Source organism: Pipistrellus hanaki (assembly GCF_964339955.1).
Source record: "Pipistrellus hanaki genome assembly, chromosome: 9".
Taxonomy (NCBI): Eukaryota; Metazoa; Chordata; class Mammalia; order Chiroptera; family Vespertilionidae; genus Pipistrellus; species Pipistrellus hanaki.
This window is the reverse complement of record NC_140511.1, coordinates 39,057,003-39,082,285: the sequence shown is the minus strand read 5'-3', so window position 1 is coordinate 39,082,285 and position 25,283 is coordinate 39,057,003. Positions and strand designations below refer to the sequence as shown.

At 45.6% G+C, this 25,283-nt stretch overlaps 1 protein-coding gene across 7 annotated transcripts in view; it reads right to left on the bottom strand.

Moving 5' to 3' along the window:
- TENM4 (teneurin transmembrane protein 4) overlaps nucleotides 1–25,283 on the bottom strand; it is a 695,703-nt gene that overhangs the window by 81,766 nt on the left and 588,654 nt on the right. For all 7 annotated transcript variants that reach the window (XM_084894429.1, XM_084894427.1, XM_084894432.1 and 4 more), the window contains 2 exons: nucleotides 15,258–15,404; nucleotides 3,013–3,244 (listed from right to left, as the gene is read on the bottom strand). In XM_084894429.1, the coding sequence (XP_084750555.1) occupies nucleotides 3,013–3,244; nucleotides 15,258–15,404 (379 nt within the window). The remainder of the gene's footprint in view (nucleotides 1–3,012; nucleotides 3,245–15,257; nucleotides 15,405–25,283) is intronic.

The window sequence follows — 25,283 nt, the reverse complement described above, 5'->3', positions numbered from 1 at the left end:
TGTCTCTTGGGCTTGTTTTCCAAGAAAGTCTGTTTGGGGATACTCAGTAGTGATGGGCAGCTACTAGTTTCATTTGAATCTAGATCAGTGAGGAGCAGGGATATAATGACTCAGGAAAATGTTAGGTAAAAGGAATTTTTACAGTGACATTTGGAAGCTTCCATTATCCATTCATTTGCAGAGCAAATACTAGAGTCCAGTATTATAGGTTTGAGGAGTTGCATGGTCTCTTCTTTGAAAGCATCTGTAATTTAACTGAAGGTGACAGATATAGAAACAATGATATGAGAGCTGCCTTCTACTGCTGCTTCTGCTACAAATCTGTAATGTGATTTTCAGTAGATGATTTAACCTCTCCACAGTATTCTCTGGAACCACAGTATAAAATTAAGTAAACTAGATAATGTATCCATCCATCCTCATTCCTATTATCCCTCTCCTGATCTCTCACTCCCTCTCTCCTTCCTTCCTTCCTTCCTTCCTTCCTTCCTTCCTTCCTTCCTTCCTTCCTTCCTTCCTTCCATTTCTTCATTGTTCAAGGCAATATCTATGCATAATTGTCCTGAGCAACTAAGTGCCAAAATTAATAATATGATGTAGTCCTTTCCTGGAGGACTCAGTAGAGAGGGAGACAGAAACGCACATATTCGGTATATGAAGCCCTTTGCCTAGAGCCGTGCACCCAGGAGAGGCAGAGCCAGGATCTGAGGCACAAGTTGGCGGGACTCTGAGGCCTATGCTGCCCTCCTGCTGAGAGGTTGGTTTCTCTCAGTACAGGTTTCCCACATTCCCCACTGGACAAGCTCCTTAAGGCATGTGAGACCTGCTGGAGCCACACTACTGAGGTCCCTGTGCAGATCCCACAGTGATTCTCAGCAGACATGGCCAGTGACCAGAGGACATACAGGGGTGCATGGTCCCTGCTGGCACTGGCCAGGTAGGCATGGTGAGGGCATCCGTAAGCAGAACAGCCACTGGAAGCCAACCAGTCCTAAACAGATTCCATAACGGGCCCAGGAATGAAAGGCTGAGTAAGTAATATTCCCCTTGGCTGGAATAATATCTACATCTCCAGTTGACGAAAAGGACTCATGCCATGGGAAGGCCCACAGCATACTTTCAAAATCACACAACTGGGTAAGAGCGGGAAGCTTCCCATCCAGAGATAAAGGCAGCGTTTCTGGCCAAAATAAAGGAGGAGGTGTTTCCTCGCTCTAGTTCTGCTCCTGACTTTGCTGCTTAACTAATAAATTTGGGAAGGTCACTGAACCCCTCAGGGTAGGTTGAAGGGTTTGGACTAGGAAGTGCCTTCATCTCTAAAAAAGTTCCTTTGAAAGCTTTCACACACTTGCATCATGCCCCTGTTTGGGCTCAGGTCACTTGCCCACTTCTCTTCCTGGTCTTGTTATTGTTCCTGTGAGAAAGGGTGGGGCCAGAGAAATCCTGGGCCCCCGAGTCTGCTAGGCCCTGGTGCAAATCTGGCTCCATCGTGGCTCAGTAGCAAGGCCTTCTTCTTGGAGTACCAGTTACACTCTGGGGATGATAATATCACTTACTGGGGTGGCTCCCCTGATTCCTTCTTAGGTTCCAGCTCTTTTTTCCTCACTCATTCTCCTTGAGCAAACTTTTGTGTGCTTGTGGTCAACTCCTGCTTGTTTGTTGATGGCTCTCAAATCAAGATCTGCAGCCCTAACTACTGCATGAGCTGCAGAATTGCTTATGAACTATGGATATGTCCTCTTGTGTGCCCTAAGGAGGTGTGTCCCTTCCTTGCCCTTATGGTGCTCAGATGGAGGTCATCACCTCGCTCCCAATCCTGCTCAGCTCTCAGGTCCCTGGTGAGGGTACCACCATCTACCTGGGCATCTGAGTAAGAGACTCCTGGCTCTAGCATCTCTCAGATCCAACCCATGGCTAAGCCCTCCCGATTTCCCCTTTCAAACAAAACTTGAGATGTCCTTCACCATTCCCACCCCTCATAACCACCGCATTATCCCCTCAGGGCAGGAACTCTCAGCACAGAAGTCATGAACATAGAAGGTACACAGTCTATGAGTATTCAGTTGAACTGAGCTAACTTTAGAGAAACCTCTGCATCTATGAGGCATTACTACATTGGAAGACATTAAAAATAAATTACTACAAATCCCTCCTTTTTTGGATATCTTTTCCTAGTTCACAGACCCTGATTTGTGAGTGAAGAATAGCGAGCAATCTTTTGCTGGCTCTTGTGCCCTTTCATGCTCCTGGGTTGTTGCACAATCTGTTCTCTCTTCCTGGTCACCCTCTCCCTGCTTTGCCAAGCTAGTTCCCATCTTTAAGATGCAGTTCTTAAGTAATGGCCTTCCCCCTACCCAGGAACACCTCCTTAATGGTCCCAGAGTCACCTGGGGGCATATTTCTGGCTTCTCACACTGGTTTCTTTTTTATGGCCCTAGTAAGTAGACTTGGAATGACCAACAAACAAACAGGGCTGTATTTTATTCATCTCTCTGATTCTAGCACAGGGCCTGCAGAGAGGATATCTGAGGGAAAAACTGCCCAATGGATGACACAATTAAAACTTGTGAAAGAATGCCCAGGCACATGGCCTGGGACCCGAACAGGTGGACCCGCTGGAGCCTGACAAGCCCCTGGACACCAGTTCTGACGGTGAGCAGTGTTAGAGCCTTTCAGCTCATCTGGGACTGCAGACTCAGGAATGGCTGCCTGCAGAATGGGTATTGATCCTAGATTCCCCCTGGACCACTGATTTCTCATTCTCCCCATCCATCACCCAGTAGGAACAACAAAACTTTGTTCATCAAAAATGCCAAATGCCTTGGATAGCATATCTTTTAAATGCGGGCATCTGGGGCCGCTATTCCACCTTTCTCCCCTGACATTCCACCTAGGGCCTTTGATGCCCACCATCCTGGCCCCCTCCCATGCCCACCTCCCCAAATGTTTTCCTGGAGGTGCTCAGCTCTCCCTCAGAGAGCCATGGCTGGAGCCGGGGCCCAATGGACTCACCCTCCATCGAAGGGATTCTCCCCGGGGATGATGTGTGTGCTGTCCCTGCCCACGAGGAACTTGATGCGGTCATAGAAGGAGTGCAGGTTCTGCTGGGACACAGGGGGTGGAAGCTGGGGGCTCCATGCGGGGTGGATGATGTCCAGTGGGTCAGGGGAGCCCAGGCACAGTGGGTTGACATGACAGAAGGGCTGGAGGCAGCAGTCAGGGTCCATGCAGTCGACCAGGCCATCTGCAGGGATGACAGAGCATGAGGTTTATGTCACTATGTTCCATTAGCCATGTGTGTCCACAATACCATCATTCACTTCTATATTTCCCACTCCCTGAAAAGCTTTATTAAATGCCTGGTATAAACGAACAACTTTGCTGGGCATCAGAGAGATCCAGGTGCTTCAGATCTGGTCCCAGCCTACTAATCTCACAGGAAAGACAGACAAGTAAGCGGACAGTGGACATGTGCTATTCTTCCCACCCAAGATAGATAAGGGGTAAGAGAACACATTGAACAGTAAAGCTGCTAAATTCAAAAGTTGGGCTCTGAAGGTGGGGACAGAGGATTAAAAATATGGTGGGACTGCAGAGGTTGGCAGAAGCACACTGTTGGGCCTGGGGGTGGGGGTGGGGGGACAGGTTACAGAGTTTGCATTTTATTCTAGGGACATTGGGAGCTACTAAAAGGTCTTAAGCAGGGAGTATGAGGTGGGGGGCACATAGGAGGTGGTAGCTGAGGTGGCACAGGGAAAAACAACCGTAGCTGAGACTAGAGTGCTAACAGCTGGGCTGAAAGACGTGGATGGTTTTGAGAGACATTTCAGAGGTAAAAACATTAAGACCTGGCAGCCAACCGACTGGCTTTTGGGGGCGATGAAGAGACAGTGCCTGGAAGGCACTATAACCCTCAGCCTCTCTCCTGGCTTGGAGGTAGGTGTGTGCAGACCTGGCTCCGCCTTCTATGGGCGGGGCTTTCTGAGTTTACTGGGAGGTTTCTAGTCTCTGACCCAGTGGCCATTAGCAGGGGATTCTCTTTACCACATGGATGGATTTCTTTAGGCCTGGAAATTATAACTTCCAGCTTCCCAAAGTTCAAAGAAAGAAATTCCACCAGGCCACAGGATTTTTTGCTCGCATTATCCCAAAGACTTTTTGCAGGCACGCCACAGACTAACTTAACATGGACAACAAACCCAGGGATTAGAGGAAGCTGCCCAAAGTGAGGGGCAAAGAAGCCCAGGATTGTAGTCTGTGTGTTGTTGGCAGAGAACAGCCTAAGGACCTGTGTTCCTGTTGGGGGGTGGGGAAGGAGGGCGTGGGTCACACTCTGCCTCTCCTGCTTATTAGCTGTGGCTTTGGGAAAGCTTCCCCACACCATGGGGCCTGGCCCTGTTCTGGTTATCTCTGCTGCGTCCTCAGCACTTAGTGCAGGTGTTTAAAATATGACTGTTTAACAAAAATAAAAAAATGAATGAAAACTGAATAAATTAACCAATGAATCAGGAAATGAAACCAAATGACAGTCCATGAAAGCCAGAGCACCATTATCTTCATTCTAGTTAATATACAGTGTTACATGGTGGGGGGATGAATGAGGCTCTGAGACGGAAGTTCAAGTTCTAGATTGAGTTTCTGTACTTACTCTGAGCCCCCAGTCTCCTCATAGGCATGCCTCCCTCTCTTCTGTCTCTGTGGGTTTGCTAGATAGAGGCTGCCCACAAGAATACCCTCTGGGTTCACTTTCTCAATAGGAGTGAGTGTCACGTAAGTATTCGTTATATAAAGAAATACACCCTCAGATCCAGCGGAGTACCTGGCACACAGTAAGTACTGAATAAGGGGTAGTTCGCCTTCCTGACCCTGAACCTGGATCAGCCTCACTAAAATGAAGGGCCATTTGCCTTTTGTCTGCTCACCTGCCAGATTCATCCTGCAATGCAGACAGGCCTCCCATCACCCAGCCCTGTCCTGCATGCTAACCTGCGGCTCCTATCCCAGGTCCCAGATACACCAACTAACTTCCTAGCCAAGCACCTGTCTTCTCCTGCAGTCGATGGGCACAGCCACACTCTCTCGCGCTGCCCTGTCAGACATTGCTTAAACACGTAAGCACAGCCAGCCCGCGCTGAGGGTGATTTGCATTCTGCTATTGACATTAGCATGACAGATTCAGTTGCCGCATCCATAACTTGGCAGAAATGCCCCATTATTCAATCCCCGAGAGCGGGGACGCTGACCATTAAATCGGCTAGCACAGTTGAAGGGCCGTGAAAAGTCATGGCTAATTTGAAATTTTATTAGCTCTCGCCTGCTCTTGTTTACCACCGAAGCAGGCCCTGGAAACCAGTCTTCTGCCTCCTTACAAACACGCTGCTCTGTGGCACCTGGATGAAGGTTAGCCAGGAATTATTATTATTGTCATTAATGCTTTTAATGTGTTTGATGATGGTGATGATGAAGATACCCACAGCTGCCAAGTACTGAGTGACAGGTGCTGTGCTAAATGCTTCACAAGGAATGTTTTCAAGGGAAGTGTCCTGGAGTCTTCCCAGCTCTGGGAAGTAGCCACCATCACCCTCATCACCCTCATTTTGGAGGGAAGGAACCAGGGATCACGGTGCTAAAGTAACTGGGTCGAGGTCTTACAGTCAGTCAGTGAAGAAGCTGACTCAGAAATCTGAACTCAGGTCTTTGAGGGGTAGAAAAGGTTTCTGAGTCTTGAAGAGATATTTAAGAACTAGTTCTTAAGTGGAAAGCATGGATTTCTGAGTCCTGCTGAAATACCACTGCTCTGTGCACTTCCAGCCACTGGGTGACCTCCATCACAGCCCTGGTTTCCCCAGCACTGTGACTGCTTTTCTCTGTCTCCCTCCCAGACAATGAGCTCCTGGAGATAGGGCTGTGGGACTCATTCTAGGATCCCAGAGTCCACTGCTCTGGCTTTCACCTTCCTCCTTGCTTCTGGCATATGGGCTCTCCCACATTTTTTTTCAAAAAAATTTTCAGCAGTGAGTTTTAAAAACATGTTGTTTCTTGTGGTCTGAGGGCTTTTGTGATGGTCTAGTTGGCCACCCCACGGGAAATGAAAGCCCCAGGAAGGGCCTGGAGCTTCCGTTTGCCCCTCTGTAAAGTGAATGATCAGACTGAACTGGCAGAGATGCTGGATTAGGTGAGACCAGCATGATGGCCAGCACATAAGTGCCTGATAATAACGTTACTATTAGCCTTTTGCCAGTTGCTTCTAGAGAATAGGCCTCCTGACACCAGGCCTGCCCTTCCCTATGCACACATTCCAGGCAGCCCTTTCTGGGTGTGGTCTGGCCTTGGAGAACGGAATTAGATAAACATGGCCAAGGCAACACACCTGTAAGTTCGGACAGTAGAGAACTCAGGGGACTTGAAAACTGGGGTTCTCTGACATGGAGACAGCACACAAACGGTGCTCTTATGAGAGGTCCTGGGACAGGGGACTTGTTCACCGTATGCTTTGCAGCTTAGTGATTAATGCCAGGGCAAGAGTTCTGCCTGCCTACACCTCCCTATATTGACACTCCTTGATCCTTCATTCTGCAAATATTTACTAGGCAGTAAACGTAGGCTAAACCTCTGCTAATTGAGACAATCCTACTTAAATGAGATATGTACATATTTTACAATGAGAAGGGCCCATAAAATTCTTATCAAAGGTTCAGTTTACAAGACCAACTTTTAGGCAAACCTCTTTTGATATTTTCAAATGTAGCATATGGCAGCCTGAACCAGGGCATATGGCTGCTCTACAGCCATAGGGGATCTTCCACAGTTTCATTTTCTTAGGCACAGATGACAATTTTAGAAGAGTCATCTTGAGAGGAAAAATATGCTTTGGGGATAGAAAAATAAGTTTTGGGGTAAACTAGAAATACATAAATACATACTTTTTGAGATTCTCCAGTTTGGGCCAGTCTAGGAACATTTACATTTCCCAAGTACTTCGCATTTCACTTAATTGTAAATTACACACAAGTTGGTTGACTTATAAAACATCCATGTTTCATGTTCTTGCTATTCCCATGTGAGACCCTCATTATCACAGCAGAAAAACATAAAACAAAAAACAAAATGAAACACCAACAGGAAAAGAGAGAAGACATTCCTCTATTTCCTTCAAGTTTTTAATAAAAACCTTCCTGAACTCTAAACCCTGACTTTTGGAAAAGAACAATTTTTGCCCCCAGCAACTTGCTCTTTCCTCAGAGTTCTGAAGGCCCCTTCTGAATGTCCTTGCTGGTGACCGTGACGGGGAACAGAAAAAAGTGCCAGAGGCTGTTCAAGTCCCCCAAGGCTGGGAGGGGGACAGTGCCACATCCAGCTTTGGGCTCTGGTGGGAGTGGATAGCAAAGGGAAGTGGGGAGGAAGTGGCCATAGAAAGGCAGGATATTAAAAGGAAAGGTGGGAGAAGAGAGAGAGAGAGAGAGAGAGAGAGAGAGAGAGAGAGAGAGAGAGAGAGAGAGAGAGAGAAATACATGTCTACAGGTCTCTGGGCACTAAATGAACATTTCAAAAGTAGTTCATGTACTTGTGACCCTTGAACTTGAAGCTTCCCCCCCACCCCCCCAGCCTCCGCCCCCAACTTGCTGAAATACTGCATTGTGCTTTGGTCTTTGCTAATATTTCCATCTATGTGCTTTCAACTTGAGGATGAAGACCATGCCATTTCCTCTTGCATCTCTCCTCAGTGTCTACTTGCTGGTGGTGTCAAATGGCCTTGAGAACTAGGGGCAGGAATATGTGGGAGAGAGAAAACCCAGGCTAGAAGCTTGAAGACCCAGTCCTCCCATGGGCCTGCCCCTCTTTAGCGCTGAGATCTTGGGCATGTCCCTTCATATGTCTGAGATGTAAGATATTCATGGAAAACTGATAATAAGCTCTGCACACCTCTCAGGGTTGCTGCAAGGAACCTCAATGGTAAAGAGCAAGTGAGTAATTTGATATGAGAGATTTGGTGCCCTTTGCATGCCTGTGGCTGCTCCCGGAGCCCCTCTGTAGACAGGCGCAGGGGCCCAGGGCTCCTCGAAGTCCTCTGCCACCACTTGCAGTGCTGACTGGATGTGGCTTTCTATTTATTTTGGGAACTTAATCACAGCCCATGAACTCATGGGTGACTCACCTCCCTCTCTGATATCATGCCCTCATCCTTAACGTGGAGGTCAACAGGACAGCCTCCGGGGCTAGCCTGCCTGACAGCCACCTTCTGGCCTTTATGTGCCACCGACCCATCTCCTTTGGGGGCTGTGGCTGTGGCTTTCGCAGACAGTGAGAGGTGCGCATGGGAATTCTACAGAAGGTGGTCAGCTAGCCTTCCCACCTTTACAAACGAGGACACTGGAGCTCAATTTAAGTGATTCATCCATTGCCACACTGCTAGGAAAGTGGCAGAGTTGGGAATTTGGTCCCTTATCTTTCTCCAAATCTAGCTGTTAGTTGCTTGTTCACAGTCTACGTCTACTTCTCTGTCCTGACCTCCTCCATGGAGGATAGGAACTGACCTGTTTATTTCTGTATCTCAAATGCATACAGAGCTTTGTACTTGCTGAGTGCAAAAATACATGATTATGTGAGGATCCCAAGTTGGTCTGTCTGGCAGGGCCCATGGAGTGCCATGTGATATAACGAAGCCCCCCACACCCCAAGAACTTGTCCCTCTCCTTAGAAAGGAGGCCCAGGGGCAGGCAGGCTCTGTGTTAGCACTGGACAGACAAGAATAAAATAGTCATGCCTCCAAAGGATTCGGTTTGGTGGGTCAGATGGAGATAATAGAGTGCCAGGAAAGAAGGGCAGCAGTGGGGAGGGGGTGGTGTGGTGGTGGCTGTGGAAGTCCAAAGGTGGGAACCGAACTCAGGCAGGGGCTGGACTATATCAAGGATGAGAGAATGCTTCAACAGAGACTAACTAGAAGGATGGACAAGAATAAGCCAAAAGGAGAATAGAGCTGGGTGCAGGTGGGGGAAATGTGTGGGCTTTTCACTCTGCACCATAGTTGTTTGCATGGTTCCCTAAATCGATAGTCCTGCGGACAGTGCATAACAAGTCGATGGGTCTCTCTGCAGGCTGAGCTCCTTCCCTGCTCCTCAGCGCATCGGCCAACCCCGCCCGCTCCTGCCTGCGGTCTGGCCTCAGAGCTGGTTTTCTGCAGGCTGTGAGCAGCACGGGAGGCCCTGGGGGTGCAGGGTGGAATGAGCCTCTTCTGTACACATCTGGGAGAAGTTTTTGTCATTTGCTATAATACATTCTGTGCCTTCTTTGAAAAAGCTTGCAAAATCTTTATCTGTCCCTTAGAACACAGGATTTTTAAAGGTCAATTTCTCTCGTCTCTTATCACAAGAAACATGGTTTAGAGATAGTGTGAAGGGTGAACAAATTCTATGGTTTGATGTGAACTCTCCATTCCAGCAACGGGAGATGGGCAGTGGGGAGGACAGAGAGCTTTGTTCTGTCTCCCTGAAATTTCTCCTCCCAGGATGCATCTATCAATGATCTGTATTGCAATCTGGGATTATTTTTCATGGGACCAACACTGCGTCAAGAGATTGCCACACCTTGAAGGTTATGAAAGGTTCTTTATCATAAGGGGTCTGGCTAAATTCCAATGGATCTTTTATTCTGGCTTATTTTTAAACACCAGTTCCATTCGCATCCTAGCTCTCTCACTGCATGATTATGGGCAAAGCACTTCAGCTCGCCGAGCCTCAGTTTCCCTACCTGTAAATGTCTGCCTTGGCAGTGGGGGTGAGGGCTGGTGATCATATGCACGGTATCCAGCAGAGTGCTTGGCACCTAGGGGTGCCCCCTAAAGGATGGCTACTATTTTCCTTTTCATACATTTGATTTTTCCCTCCTCTAGCAACGAGTATATAACAATTTGAAATATAAATTTTAATCCAGAGATAAAAAAGGTTAAAATACATTATATGGAGGAAAACAATATAAACATAAGTGAAAAAGTAGATTGTAGAATTTTGAAGAGAGCATAATTTCAATGTTTAAGAATGATTATTTATATATGAACTAGAGGCCTGGTGCACAAAATTCATGCATGAGAGGTGGGTCCCTCAGCCTGGCTTGTACCCTCTCCAATCTGGGACCCCTTGGGGGATGTCTGACTGCCAGTTTAGGCCCAATCCTGCAGGACAGGACATCCCTTTCACAGTCCAGGACTGCTAGCTCCTAGCTGCTCGCCTGCCTGCCTGCCTGCCTGCCTGATTGCTCCTAACCGCCTCTGCCTGCTGGCCTGATGCCCCTAACTGTTCCCTTGCTGGCCTGATCACTCCCTAGCTGCTCCTGTGCCAGCCTGATTGTCCCTAACTGTCCTCCTTTGCCAGCCTAATCGCCCCCTAACTACCCTTCCCTACCAGCCTAACCACCCCCTATCTGCCCTCCCTTGCCAGCCTGATTGCCCCTAATTGCCCTCTCCTGCTGGCCTGATTGCCCCTAACTGCCTCTGTCTCAGCTCCTGCCACCATGGCTTTGTCTGGAAGGACACCTGGGAGATGTCTGGTCTAATTAGCATATTATCCTTTTATTGGTATAGATATTTATTTAGTAATAAACATCATGCTTCTGTGATTATGGGTGGCAAGGAGCAGGAGAAAGAGAAGTGACATTTGCAGGTAATGAAGTTGAGTAACTCAGTCAAGATCATGCAGCCAGTGAGAGAGACAGGGATCCAACCGGGGTATAGATCCTCCACTTTCAATCACTGTTATCTTACTGTCAGGCCCTTTAAATACATCACCTTACTCCTCACAGCAACCCTGCAAGGCAGGCCTTAGTACCCTTATTTTATAGACAGCATGTTTGGGCACAGTTTCACCGACTCTGTAATGGGCATGGGAGGAGCATCCTTATCAGAAGGGCCATGTGTAACAGATGAGAAGATTCATGTGGCAGCCCTCCACAAAGTCTTGATAAAAGGGTGCAATAGGAATGGGACACATCTTCTTCAAGTGGGGCACACCGAGGGGTTCATGGTGGTGAGCCAGGACCTTGGTGCCTGCCTGCCCTGCTGCTCCCTCTCCCAACCTGTGCCCGGGGTAACATCTAGAGGCATTCAAGATTGACTGGGTGGCCCTGACAGTGAATCAGAAGGCTGGGAGCCAGTGAGTCCCATTTAGGATCTGTTTCTTGTTTTTAAATCTAGACAACAATCATAAACAAAAACAAACCAATACAGCTAAACCCAACTCAGCCACATTGTGTAACTTTATTTTTTTTCCTCTTAGAGTTTAAAAACACAGCAACTGCATTCTTAATGAAGCCTGAAATTCAAGTTTAATTTGGAAAGAATTGCTTTAAACCTAGCAAATTGGGAAAGAAGAGAAACGGGGAGCTCTCAGATAGCTCAAAGGATCACAGTTGGGTTTCTGAAGTCTGGGCACATGAAAAAGCTCTAATGTGGCCAGGCCTCAGACTGCAGCAGTGTCTGCCCCCTGCAGGCTGTGTGAGACCTGGGCAAAACAATGCAGCTCGCTAAGCCCCAGGTCCTCATCACTAGAGAATAGGAAGCGGGTAATAATACCACATGCCTCCTGGTGATGTTGTTGGATGCACAATTGCTTAGCAAACTGCGAAATGACATACAAGTTATCATTCTCATTCTGCTTGGCTTTGTGATACTGTCATAGCCTATTTAAATTCAAGTAAATACTCACTACATTTTTAGGTGGAGGGTAAATCAATCATTAGGAGGTGGGAATGCTCTAGGTTCACAGGGCCATGTGGGATGGTGTGGGTCTCAGTCCGGCCATGTTAATGACTTTCTGTGTGACTTGGGCATGTATGATGGACATTCCCTCTCTGGGCTCCCGCTTCCCATGCAGGGGTGTAGAAGGAGGGAGCTGAAGTTGGTGTTCTCCATATCTTCCAGTCCTGTCACTCAACATTAAACTTCGAATTCCTTCTCCAGGCCCCCGAGTCAGATCAGCCAAGAACAATCATTCAGCGAGACCCTAACACTTCTTCCTCCACCCTGAGTTATTTAGTTGGGATTTGCACCCCCACATCATGGCTGAAATGAAGGCACTTGCTTCATTCCGCCTCCATTAGATGTGGTGGTTTGGATAACATTTCTTCCAAATGACTGTGAGTTTCCTGAGGGAGAAAGACGAGGCCATGTTCATTGGTTTTTATAGCCCGTCAGAAAGGAGCACAGTGACTTGCAGACAGCAGGAGGCCAGCAAATGTGTGCTTGACTGCACTGAAAACAGTCCACAGCTAAACACGGCTCAATCTTGTGCTGCCTTGCACGGCTTGCCCTGTTTCTCCCTCCACTAAAACCGCCCCCATCTGGCCAAGACCCATAATGATAGAGAGGCCAGGGAGGGTGGGGCCATCTCCACCTATATGGTTGTTTCATCTGTGCCATCATGCCAACCAGAGACCCCCTTGGTTCCCCCAAAGGGTGGAGAGCCCACCAAGCAGGGAGGGCTCTGAGGTGACATGTTTCCTTATTTCACAGTTGAGAATCCAAGGCCAAGCTCCCTCAATAATCTGGTCTCCCTAGCCCGTTGTTTTCCCAATCACGATGACACATGGGTTATCCTCCTGGCTAGACTGGAAGGCTCAGAGGAACGGGACCATAGCAAGTTCCCAGTGGGGCAACCATGCATGCATCTGATAGTAGCAGCTAAATGAGTGGATGCCTCCTCATCACAGCAACGATCCCCCTGCATTGCTACTGGGTACCACTCCTCTCTTTCTCCAGGCTGTGAATTTCACAAGGGCAGGGACTATCTCTGAAGCCCCAGGACAGGACCAGCTGTGGAGTAGACATTCAGTTAACATTTGTCGAATGAGTGAATGATCTCAGGTGACCATGCTTTTGGTGATATGGCTTTTCTACAAAGTAAAGGCACCTTTCAGCCCATCACATGCTTCATAAATGTAAGAGGTATATTCACCTTAATAAAAAAAAAGTGGGGATTTTCTGATTGTTCTTTTCTAGCTCCTGCCATTCATTTCTCAGAGCAGCTGGAGGAGGCCCTGTTCCCCTGGGGTCTGGAACATCCCCATTTCCCATGACAAGAAGCTCTTTCTCCCTCCCAAGCTGTGGGGCTTGGAGCTCCCCCATGCAGACAGTCCACAGCTACACACGCTCACTCTTGTGCTGGGGTGAGTTCTAGTGCTGGGAAGGCTGGCTTCGAAGGATAGTAAACAGAGGATATACTGGGATTGCGTTTCATGTGAGAGACTAAGAAAACCTTATCTAATAACCTGTTTTTGTATGTGTGCTGTTGGGGAGATGCACCCTCTCTCCACATTTCTCAAAGACATTCACTTCGGCTGCTACCCAGATGTTCAATAGCGGTTTGAAGGCTTTGGCCAAAATCCTGGACTCTTGAGAAGAGAGTGACTTCCTGGGGCTGCCCCTTTGCCCTTCTATTATATGAGGTTCCTGTTGGGCACTGGAATTGTGTCTATACAGGTGAAATGAAAGGAATTGCTGGACAAATTATGCAGACAATTTAGGTTAACATGTCTTTCCCGTGAAGAACAAATGTTATTGCACTTTATCTTGCCATAAGACCACCAATATCATCACGGAACACTTGGTGCCCTTCCCTTCCTTGCCTGCCTTTGCCATCATGATCTCTCTGAATGGAAAACCCTTTCCTTTCTGGAAACTGACCTGCCCAAGTGTCACCTTCCTGATGAACGCCTGCCTACTCCCACAATGACCAATATCTGACTCTACAACCTCGCTTATGACCGCCCATTAGCACTTAACTTTGGGTCCTTCTTCCTCATTTGAGTTCCTGAAGTGCAGGGACAAGACTTCTTCATCTTTGTGCCAAGGGCCTGGCCCCACAGTAGGATCTCTGGGTATTTACAGAGCACACAACTAATGAACTCAAGTTTCTGATGGATTACAGGATACTTCAATCCTGGAAGATGTCAAGAAGAGGACATGGACCCCCTGTCTCTCCTGGCAACCAAGGCCAAGTCCCATGAGCTACTACAGGTGACAATTACTCCATGGGCCAAGGCCTGGGTGGACAGGCCCAATCACTTCCTGGATGCAGGCAGCAGATAGAAGGAATAAAAGCTGGCTCAGGTAAGACCAGCAGTCTCAAACAGCCCTTTCCAGCTTGCTACAGCCAACTCAAGGCAAATGAACCAGAGTAATCACAATAATACACAATTGGCCTTTTAATCTTTATGGTGCATTGAGATTATAGAATCACTTTAAGTAGAACATTCCCAAAGGGTGGCATACAAAGTTTCTGGCCTGTTGATTTCCTATTCTGCTGTATACCAGAAAGTCCCTTGGCATAAATATGAGGGAGCTGCATAAACACATCTGGACCAGGCCAACTAGGTCATCATTAGAAAAGAAGGCTTAACTGTTTCATTCACCCCCCCCCCCCATATTTCCATTTTTTTATTCTCCTTATAACCTCAAAGATAGGTAGAATCAGGGAGAATCAGTTCATATTCCTGGGAAAGTAAACCACATCATGGTTGTCTTTATCCAAGTTTACATAACAGAGAGATGAAGGCTAATTCTAGCACCAAGGTAAGGACTAGAATGGTCCTCATGATCCAATAGCTTCATTCTATTGTATAAATGGGAAGCATGAGGCCCTGAGACATCAAGCAGCTTGCTTACAGATATATAGGCAGTCAAAGATTTGGGGTCAGAGCTTCACTCTCAGGTAATAAATGTTCCACAAGACTAGGCTTCCCTTCCTTAGGTTTTGACTATCCAGCACTTAGAAAAAATCCAACAATAAAGAGATTCTATTATAAACCCACAGGGGCAGAAGGTGGCCCCCAGTGTGCTTGGTGAGGAACAGAAGAAAAAAGGTAACTCAACCTTGGAGAAGCATCCTTTCTGCCACCTCCTGTGACACAGGATTGGATGGCCTCTTCCTGTGCACTTCCAGTGAGGGGGTTCTCATAGCTTTATTGGGCAACTCATTCACCATTGAATTGAAAAATTCTTTCCTCCATATGCTTTCTCCTATGCACTTGCTGTCGGATGGCAAATAATTTCATTTACTTATTTTTAATTAATTCAAACGGAACAACTAGTGATATGTGCTCATCCTGACCACATGTACAATTTTATGCCAGCCCTGCAGGCCTCCTTGACTAGCCAGATGGTGTATTGGTGACCTGTAAACTCAGTAATAATGCCCACACTCCACTGTAAGTCTCCCCCCCTCCCCCACCCCAAAGCTGCATAGGGTTCATGGGTGTCACAGCCTTACCTCCATCATTGTCTTTGCTGTCACCACAGGCGGTCTCCATGGATGTGTCACAGCCAGCTCCTCTCCAGCCCAGCTGGCAGACGCAGTGCCACCCATTCAGGTCCAAGGTGCATCTGCCATTGCCATTGCACAACCCAGGGCAACCCTCTGCAAAGCAAAGCACACAGAATTGAGGTCGGATCGTCCGTGGCCCATTGCAGTCACACACATTCACACTCTGCCTGCCAACTTACAAAATGCTTTCACATCCCATCAGCACATCGGTGCCCTCAGCACCCAGGGAGGCTGATAGCATTAGGAGCTGTCACTTTCCTGAGAGGCAACTCAGATTCAGAGGTGGAGAACTTGCTAAGGCTGCATAGCCAGGAGGTGGCACAGCCAGGAGGTGGCACAGTTAGGAAGTGACAGGGATAGGTCTGAAACCCACACCTTCTGCATCTAAAATCTCCTCTTTCAAAAGCGATCAGGATTCTAAAGTGAGAGTCAGTATACGTAGGCCTGTTGAAATCTGACTAATGGAACTTTCTGCCTGATTCTTGCTCTTCCAGTCTCTTGTTTTTCCAGTCTCTAGCAGCTGTTTGGGGCAAATAAATCATCTGTTTACTCCTCATACCCCTCGGAACCTCTGGGTCTCATTCTAGAAGCTGCACCTTTTCCAGCTCTTGTTACTGGGTCAGCTGTATTGGATCTCAGGCTTTTCAATTATTTTTGTCCTGTTTTTCTCATAAACAACTGTCTTTGCTCTGAGGCGTCGTCCTTGGGTCTTTTTCTTCCCATCTTATCTGCAGCCACTAAGCAGGGCTATACACCCATAGGAGCCCTCGTGACTGACACAAGAGAGACTGAGCAGGGCTGTCTGCAACTGAACATGCAGAAACGGGCAGCATGCCCTCCCCTGACTTTGTTCATCTGGACATCTGTTTGCCTGTCTGTCACTTATTAAGCACCTTCCCTGGGCTAGCACTGGAAGAACAGAGATGAATAAGACCTAGTTTTTATTCTTGAGGAGCATGTAGCTTATCAAAGGAGACAGATTTGTATAAGCAAAATATTTCACTGCTAAGTGCCCTCGGGGAGATGTACAGAGTATGGTGGGAACCTAACACAGGAGGGCCATCTGTCTGAGAGGGCTGCGGGTGATTTCAACAAGAAGGGCCAGACCATATTTAGACTCTGCCTTGAATATATCATAAGGTGGGGAGTTTTTATTACTATTCAAATAGATTTACAGGTGTTTGATGACCCTCTCTCTGAGTGTGTGGGCTCAGAAATCTATGTCTGAGAATCTGCCAAGTTACTTGGTTCACTTCAGTTACTTGTTTTTCATTCAAGTCCCCATTTTAACAATCCTGCTGATGCCTTTCTCAGAGGAGCTATTTAAAAAAAACACACACAAAAAACCACCTTTCACTGGCACGTCTTCCCTGCCTTCTCTCTGCCTCTGCTCAGTCTCAGGGAAAGAAAGGTATGATGGGAAAATACTCTGTCATCTATAACACTTAATTTAATATTATGAGCAGCACACAGCTACAAGTCTGGCTACAAACTGAATTCTCTGCCATGAAATAACTGAGAATCGACCTGTTTTTTCTTAAATGGGACAAATGTGAATGTAGCTACAAGACCGAGGCTAAGGTAGACACTCACTAAATGGCCAATCAATTAGGATCTAAAACTTTAGTGTTTCAAGGACTTTTGGTAGTTGACTGTTATTGCAACATAAAAGAAAAGAACATCTCACTTATATGAGATGTTCAACACAGCAACCAATCCATCAACCTGGCCACTGTGTTTTCCATTCAGAGGAAGAACCATTTATTGAGTGTGCACTCTGAGCCTAGGAGAGATTCCTCCAGAAGTTTAGGAGCAAGTGTAGGCTGTGTGGTCTTTGCATAGCAGAAGCCTGTTGGGAAAGGTGAGAAGCACCAGCATTGCCACCCAAAACTGGTGGAGAAAGCAGCAGTAAAAGCGCAGGCACAGTGCTGTGACGCACAGATGACCACCCAGGCATTCTAACTCCTGAGCCAAAATCAGCCACCCCTCCTGGTCTAAACAATTACAGGCTCCTTCATTCTCCAATGAGTCCCATTCAAATTCGTGTCCAGCTGGCTAGGACTTCCTGTCAATTAGGCCTCATTGGTATTTGAAATCAGTCTTGGAGGAAACAAGGTCCAAATTTTAAGAATGGTGGTATATTGCTTTCTCTTGCCCCTTGTAAGAGGCAAAGAACATCTCTTGTGCAGGAGCACAAACTTGGAAACCATATCACAGGCTGGCTCTACCATTCAGTGGCTGTAGGACCTAGGCATTATTTAATTCTTTGAGCCTCAGACAACTTTTAAAATGGGGTAGTTGGGAGAATTAAATAAGATTTATGCCTGATAAACACAGCCTGACTTATAGCTCAAACATAATATTTGAATCTTCTATTTACCTTTAACTCCTATTTTTAGTAAAATCATACGTTGTACCTACAACCTCAGGTTAGGCTCACAGGAAGGCAAAATAGTAAACTGAGGCATTTATCTAGATCAGAATCAGCAAACTTTTTCAATAAAGTTCCAAATAATAAATATTTTAGGCGAGTAAGCCATAATGTCTCTGTTATAATTACTCAACTCTGCCATTATAGCTTGAAAGCAACCACACACAATTTATGAATGAATGAGCATGGCTGTGTTCCAACAAAACTTTATTTACAAAAGTAGGTGATAAGCCAAATTTTGTCTATGGGCTGCAGTTTGCCAATCCATGGTTTAGATTAGGGGTGTCGAACTCAATCAGAGAAGGGGCCAAAATCTAAAATCCAGCCTAAATCGCGGGCCGAATGGTTTACTGAACAGTCATAAACTGACAATGTCATAAACTGACAGCGGAGTGCAGTGATGACAGCGCGGTGTGGGCCACATTGCAAGGCCTGGCGGACTGGATTTGGCCTGCGGGCCATGTGTTTGACACATGTGGTTTAGATGCTTCAGGACAGTAATGACAATGACAGTTGCTATACACTCAAGGTCTATGCCACTGTGCTACACACCTTACATTTGTTATTTCTAAACTAAATAACTTTTTGTTATATATTTTAAATCATAAATTTCTAGAGCATTTCTAATTCACAATATTTAATCCTACATTTTTTTTAAAAACCATGTGCTGTAATAGTGTGTGGACACTGGAGCTGAACAGACCTCAGTTCAAATCCTAGCATCACCATTTTACTTACTACATGTGGGATGATTGGCAAATTATTTAACTCTCTAGTCCTCAATTTTCTGATCTGTAAAATGGAGGTAATAACTAATTCAGAGAGTTGTTGAGGAGATTAATGAAATAATGGATGTCAACTATTTAGCACAGTGGGTAACATAAGTAGGTATTAAATAAAAGATAGCTGCTATTATTATTATTATTATTATTATTATTATTATTGAGTTTATTTATTTTAATGTTGTATAACTGCACTAAGAAATCCACAAACCAGAAAATAACCTTTTGTCAGTTCAAACCATGTCAACATTTGGGTAAAAAACGATGGTCCTCACAAATACAAACCTTGCCAAAGAGACCTCAGACAAGCCCAGTGTCATGAGGATCCACATGCAGCTGCGTGGGAAGCAGTGAGATGGGTTTGGGGCCTCTTGTCTTAGCCTCAGGCCACCATTTCATGCTCTCCCAGCACCTTGTCCTTCTCTTGAGAGCAACTGTCCCAAGGGTATGTAAGTTGCAATTTTGCAATTAATTTAATGTTTTACTCCCTTCATTAGAATGGAAACTCCTTTAAAGCAACTTTGGGCCTAATTCATGCTGTGCAGACCCTCAATACATATTTGTTGCAATGAATCAATGAGTGGAAGAGGAGACCTCGGTTCTGATACTTCCTGCCTGACTAACTTATAGGACCTTACTTTTCCTCTCTGGCCTCAATTTCTTCATCCATAAAATGAGAGTTTGAATGAGATGTTTGTTAGTTTCTTCCAGTGTAACCAACCCAAGAAGAAGGTCAAAGCAACATCAACTTTGTTCTTAATTTCAACAAACCTGACTGGATGTCAGGCTTGTGTTCATTCTGGGGTGTACAGAGATGCCATATATCCCCTTATCTGAAGAATTTTATATTCTACCTACCCTACTTTGTTCCAGAAAGGATTTAAAGTGGGTCTTCTATCTCAAAAAGTATGTTTCAGTGTGAATTTTACTAGTTCTCTGAGGTCATAAGAAAACAAGCTTCTGAGATCAAGTAAGTTTGGGAAACATTGCATCCTACTGTCTTATCCTAGAAAGTCACACTCAATATTAATATAGTAAAGTCTCTGAAAGTCTTACAATAAAGAAACCTGATTAGATTCTGAGGACATTTTCCATTTGACCTCAGAACTTTCCTCCGTAACAGAAAAAGTGGAGTCCTCCATTCCACCGTGGTTAGCCCTGCTCTAGTGAGCGCATCTTTGCCCTCAGTGCCTTGAGCACACATCCTGAGCTGCTCTGAAACTGCCTGGAGAAGCAGGTGTTCTCCAGGAAGGAAATCCCTCCATGGGAAATCGCGGGGAACTTTATCCATCATCAGTTTCTTTAAATGGAACACTTATGCCCTGAGGATCTGCACTGGCCTATCAGTTTCTGAAAGAGTTTCACAGGGACCCTGAGTACCTGTGGGTTGACTGAGGTTTGCTCTCACCTAGCAATTTGCTTCTGGGATAATCACACCCTCATTAGCCAGTATGAGGAAGGCTCCTCTGGGGTGACTTGCTGACTTTCTTAAAGCAATATGTCCATCCCTACCCACTACTGAAGCTCATTAATTCCACACACCCTGAAGCTCATCAATAATTCAGAGAGCCCAAGTGACATTAACAGTTCCCTCTGGAAGGACTCACACCAGGCATTTGCTAGAGCCAAAATAAGGTAATTTTAAGGGTTAGAGAAGGGCTAAGCTTTTCAAAAGAAATGATGCCCTTTAAATGACAAGGGACCGCTTTATCTTCCACCTTCTGCTAAGCCTATGAGGAAGCCCCCCCTTGAAGCTAGCAGCAGGTATGACTAGAAGACTTTCAAAATCCTTGATGTTATTTATTTTTCAGTCAAGGGGCTAAAAACACACCCACCTAACATATCAAAATCTCCTGTTTCTTTCTGGCTTTATTTCTTGTTCTCTGGTACTTTTTCATCCCCATCATCACTTCCCTAGAAGTGTTAATCTAGGTCACCATCATTTCCTACCTAGATAACAGCAATAGTCTAATTGGCCTCCTTTCCCCTAATGCTCCCTCAGCCCTTTTCCAACACATGGCCAGATCGAGCCTTCCAAATCACAAATGTTTTTTCTCCTGGGGAGTCATCATCCTGCTTTTAAAAACCAAACCTTCAGTGGCTTTCTTATTTGTTTATGTAAAAGTTCATAATCTAGGTCTTCAAAACCCTTCTGAATTTAGAGATCTCTTTGCTAAGTGGCCCCTGGATTTACCCTATCTTAATTCTCATCTTGTTGGAATTGTTTTATTAGTGTCTTCTCTGCTAGACTGTGGGCTACCCTAGAGAAGCGACTGTTTCTGTTGTGTGGCCTCTACATTTCCTGGCCTCTATATTTGTTGAGTGAATGCTATTTCTTTAGTCTCTACCAATACAATTGGAAAGCACAGAATAGAAATTGGCTTGTCTTTGAACTGCAAAGCACTCTATTTTGACAAGTCCTGAGCATGCATTATATAGGTCTCTGAATTCTTATTTTAGGATTAGTACCCACTGTACCAGAAAGTTAGCCAGATAGGTACTTGGTACAGACATAGATTTTGCCAAGAAACATTTGTCTTTTGAAGCAACTTATGATTTCCTGACTCATGAATATGAAATACTTTACCTAGTGGGAAAAAATCACCAACTAGATGGTAACACTTAAATTTAATCTAGTTTAATTATTCCTCCAGTGATTATTTGTGAAATTCCCAGAGAGACTCACAGGTACTACTCTCTCTAACTGGAAAGATTTTATTCTCAATTGAAGAGCAACATGTGAAATAACAGGAACTTTACTTCTCAACACTAGGCATCCACTGATGGGTTTAATAACACCTCTGCAGTCTTTGGCAAAGATGTCCTAGTTGAAAAGCATTTAGTAATTTATGTTTCCTCTAAGCCTTCTCCATAAGTTTTTAAACAGAAGTTGCTATCTCTTATTAAAAGCCAATTTCACCTTTTCTTTCTAATTTCACAAATTAGTCTCACCAGCAAAGTCCTTCTCCACATTAAAGGTGAGAAGGAGCACATGATGCTAGAACAGCATAACTAATGTTTGCTGAGCATCATTCCTGCCCTTTACATTCATTATTTTACTTAATCCTTACGCCAACCCTAGGAGGTGGGTCCTGTTATCATCCTCTTTTATAAAGACTCTGAAGCGAAGGGAGGTTATGTAACTTTTCCAAAGTCAGCCACTTTATTAAGTGTCGGACTTGGGATTCAACTCAGGCAGCCTGCCTGCAGGGCACAAGCCTTTAACCAGGTGCTGTGCCAGGGCTTAAGGATAAAAAGATAGGGTGTGGTTTTTCTCCTGGGGAGTTGGCATCCTTTAGGAGGTCACATATCTGATCATCTTGAGACTTAGAGCAATGAGGCCTATTTGGAAAACTAGGCACCACCTAATTAATGTAAATGTTTTTAAAATAGAAGGAATAACTTTGCCTGTAGGGAATATTCTTCAAAGAGAAGACTTACCAAAGCCAGGCATCTAAAAAGAAAAACAAAAGACCACCCACTCCCTGAGGTCGGGGGTCTGTTTTGCCCTTTGTCCAGAGCCTGGCACAATCTCTGGTACGGTGGTGCTCCGTATGTGGTTGCTGGGTGAGTGAACACGGCAGTGAGAATGCAGCTCTTCAGGTTTCTTAGCTTGCTCTGGGGTCTCTTCTTCTCTCTGGCCACCCACTCTGGTTCCCACCGTCTTAATTCTAATGGACCAGGGGCCGTAAGGGATGGGCAGGGTGACATGAGATAGGGTAGAAAGCATGAGGAGTGTATGTGTGTATGGGGAGGGAAGGACAGTAGCACAATGGTGATGTCACAAACAGATTGAGCACTTTTGGGGGAAGAATGACACTCTGGGTATTATCAACCACCTTGTGATGAAACACCCACCCACTGGGCAGGAGATGCTGTGACAAAGCTGGGGATGTGGCAGTATCTGGACACCATGCTTATGGGTGTATGTATACTTTTTTTTAATATACGCATTTCTTCTTTATGCTTATACACAAACACACACACAAAGACAATAGAAAAAAATAGAGGAAGGAAGACCATACCTTTAACTACCCTATCCAGATAGTGCGCTTGGGAAATAAAAGACAGGACATTTAAGGTAGGATCAAGTAAATGCAACACTGCCTGCCACATAACCATGCCAGGTGCTGAGGAGACAAAGGGGAGGCACCCCACGTTTGGGGAAGATCTGCCTTGGTGGGGAAAATAAAATCAAAGACAGGATAACATATGAGAGGAGGAGGGAGAGCAAGCACATTCCTCAGGAAGGGTCAAAAGGTACTTCACCCAAATGTGATCATACAAACAAGATGACAAATGGGTAAGGAAAAGGGGAGGAAAAGGAGGGTGGGAAGCTCCTGTTCTGCCAGGTGTGTTCAGTTCTGTGGAAAACGAGAACTTGCCCTTTGTCTACCCAGAGCAGCATCCAACTTCCCTTCTGGGGCAGTAGTGGTTTCAGAACAGCTGCGCCTTGTTTGGGCAGAGGGGTCCCCAGGCAACTGGCATTTAGAACTATGTGATATTGAAGTCATCTTTGATATGCTCTAGGGAAATGGGTTGAGTGTTTGGACAAATATAACACTAGGTTATCTGTTTGCATTCCTGAATGTTCTGTGGACACATGTGCCCACCTAGACTCGGGTGCAGCATGCCTGGTGTTCTAAGTAAGAGGCATCTCTCCTCGGCGCATCTTACAAAGACTGTGAGGTGCCGGTCAATGGATATCATTGTGAAAAAGAAAAAAAGAAAAGAAAACCTGACCCCTTCTCATGCTTATTAACTCAAAAGACAGATGGATGTGTGCTTTGTTTTCCCATGGAGGGGTTCCATCCAAGCACTGAATCATTTGGCAATCTTACTTTATGGGTGGGGGTCAAACGTTGCTCTGAAAGAAACCCCACTGGGCATACATGGGTGTTTGAAACAGGGCAGGCCTGTTCATTCTCAGAATAAACCAGGAACCCCATTTCACCTTCCCCACCTAGGCTGCAGCCCTAATCATTTGAGCAGCTTCCCTTTCACCCCTTCTCTAGGACTCCTCCATGTGTGCTCCCACAAAAGCCAGACAGATGGCCGTCTCCTGAAGTGCCTGATGCTTTCTGCCAGGCTGGCCCCCATCCTCAGCTCGATTTCATACATGAATCAAAAGTCTGTAAGTAGGACTGGACTGCAATGGTGGGGCCATATCTGGAAGCCCTGGGGTTCTCTAAACTGAAGGGATATTCTTACTCTCTTCATAAAAAACCATAAATTTTATTTTTTCAATCCTCTGGATAGATACTATTGTTATTTATCAGAATATCTTTGCCTCAAAAGACTGGTGGAAAAGAGGCTCTGTTCTTAGCCTGAGTATCCATGTGGTGGTCTCTGTTTCGTGATGAAATATGCGCCTGAAGACTGCACAGCCAAGTGGAAATTTGGGAAGGGGAGACTGTAACTGGGCCTGCATCTCCCCCTTCATTCTGGTAGATGCTATGGCATCCACAACATAATAAGCTCTACCAGGGAAAATGAAGGCGAGTGGCTTATTAAGCAGGAGCCAATAAACAAAGCTGTAGAATGCCAAACAATGAAGACCAGGGCCAGCCTACAGGCAACACTGCACAGGAAGCACCTCTGGCTAAGGCGAAGGCTTTCTTGATTCTTGCTTCATCTGTCACTTTTGACTTAGTTAAGTTCATTCATCTAATTTTGCAAAAGGATCTAAAATTTCTCAGACATAACCTCCCAGGATGTGCTGTCAGCACTCACACACAGGATCTCCTGGCTCAGTAGTTGCTCTTAGCTTTCAGATCTGCAGGATTTGTTGAGGATCATAATCACACGTTCTTGTAAAAACTCTGACCTCCAGCTACAGAAGCGATGGAGTGAGTCTACATGTCTTTCACAGAGCTGGGAAGGATGATTAAGCTGAATGAGATGCCAACATTGTGATTCAAATGGACACACCACCATGCAGCATCCATTCAGAGAGAGTTCTCCGGCAAGAAACACTTTGATACCATGGCTCCAAACTTAATGATATCATGGCTCCTGCGATGAGTACAGAGTATATCCACTCTATAAGACAATCTCCCCACACCCAGGTGCTGACTTCAGAGCTCTCTCTCTTCTAGTGCCATTCTACTTTTGAGAATGTTTTAGTAATATAGATCTGTACTGTATGTAAATATGCTTTTAATACTTTAAAAAAATGCTAATTTCTCTAGCCTGCAGGCAGCTATAGCAGCCAGAGGTGACAGAGGTAGACTCATGTTGCAATCAGTGTTGTGGGTTTCAGGGGACAGAAGTGGACTTTCAAAGCTTCAAATTCTCACTCCACAAATCAAGAGGCCACTTTGCACAGTGACTTCAAGACACACTGTGAATACAAAAGCTGATAACAGCCAGTCCATACTAAGTCCAACAGTTTCCAGGGAATTAGATAGAGCTTCTTTGTCTCTGCCTCTTGAAAATGAAAGTGATAACCGTGTCTTTTGAAGTTCAATATCATTTATTTATAAAAGGCACATGCAGAAGTCCACACTATTATTGCTTTCATTGCTTGATAATCTTGGCACACATATCCATGAGTAAGGTCACTTAAAAATTCATCATGATTTTAAGGTCCTAAGTAAAGATGGCAAAACTTCCATAAGTTTGCATTATGAATGGTGGATTCAGACTTCACAAAATTTGTTCATCTTTCTCCCCAGAACTTCAGGATGAAGATGATGGCAGTAGAGTCATTTTCCCTCTTGGGCCATGCTTATTTTTTTTCTACACTGCACAAATGTT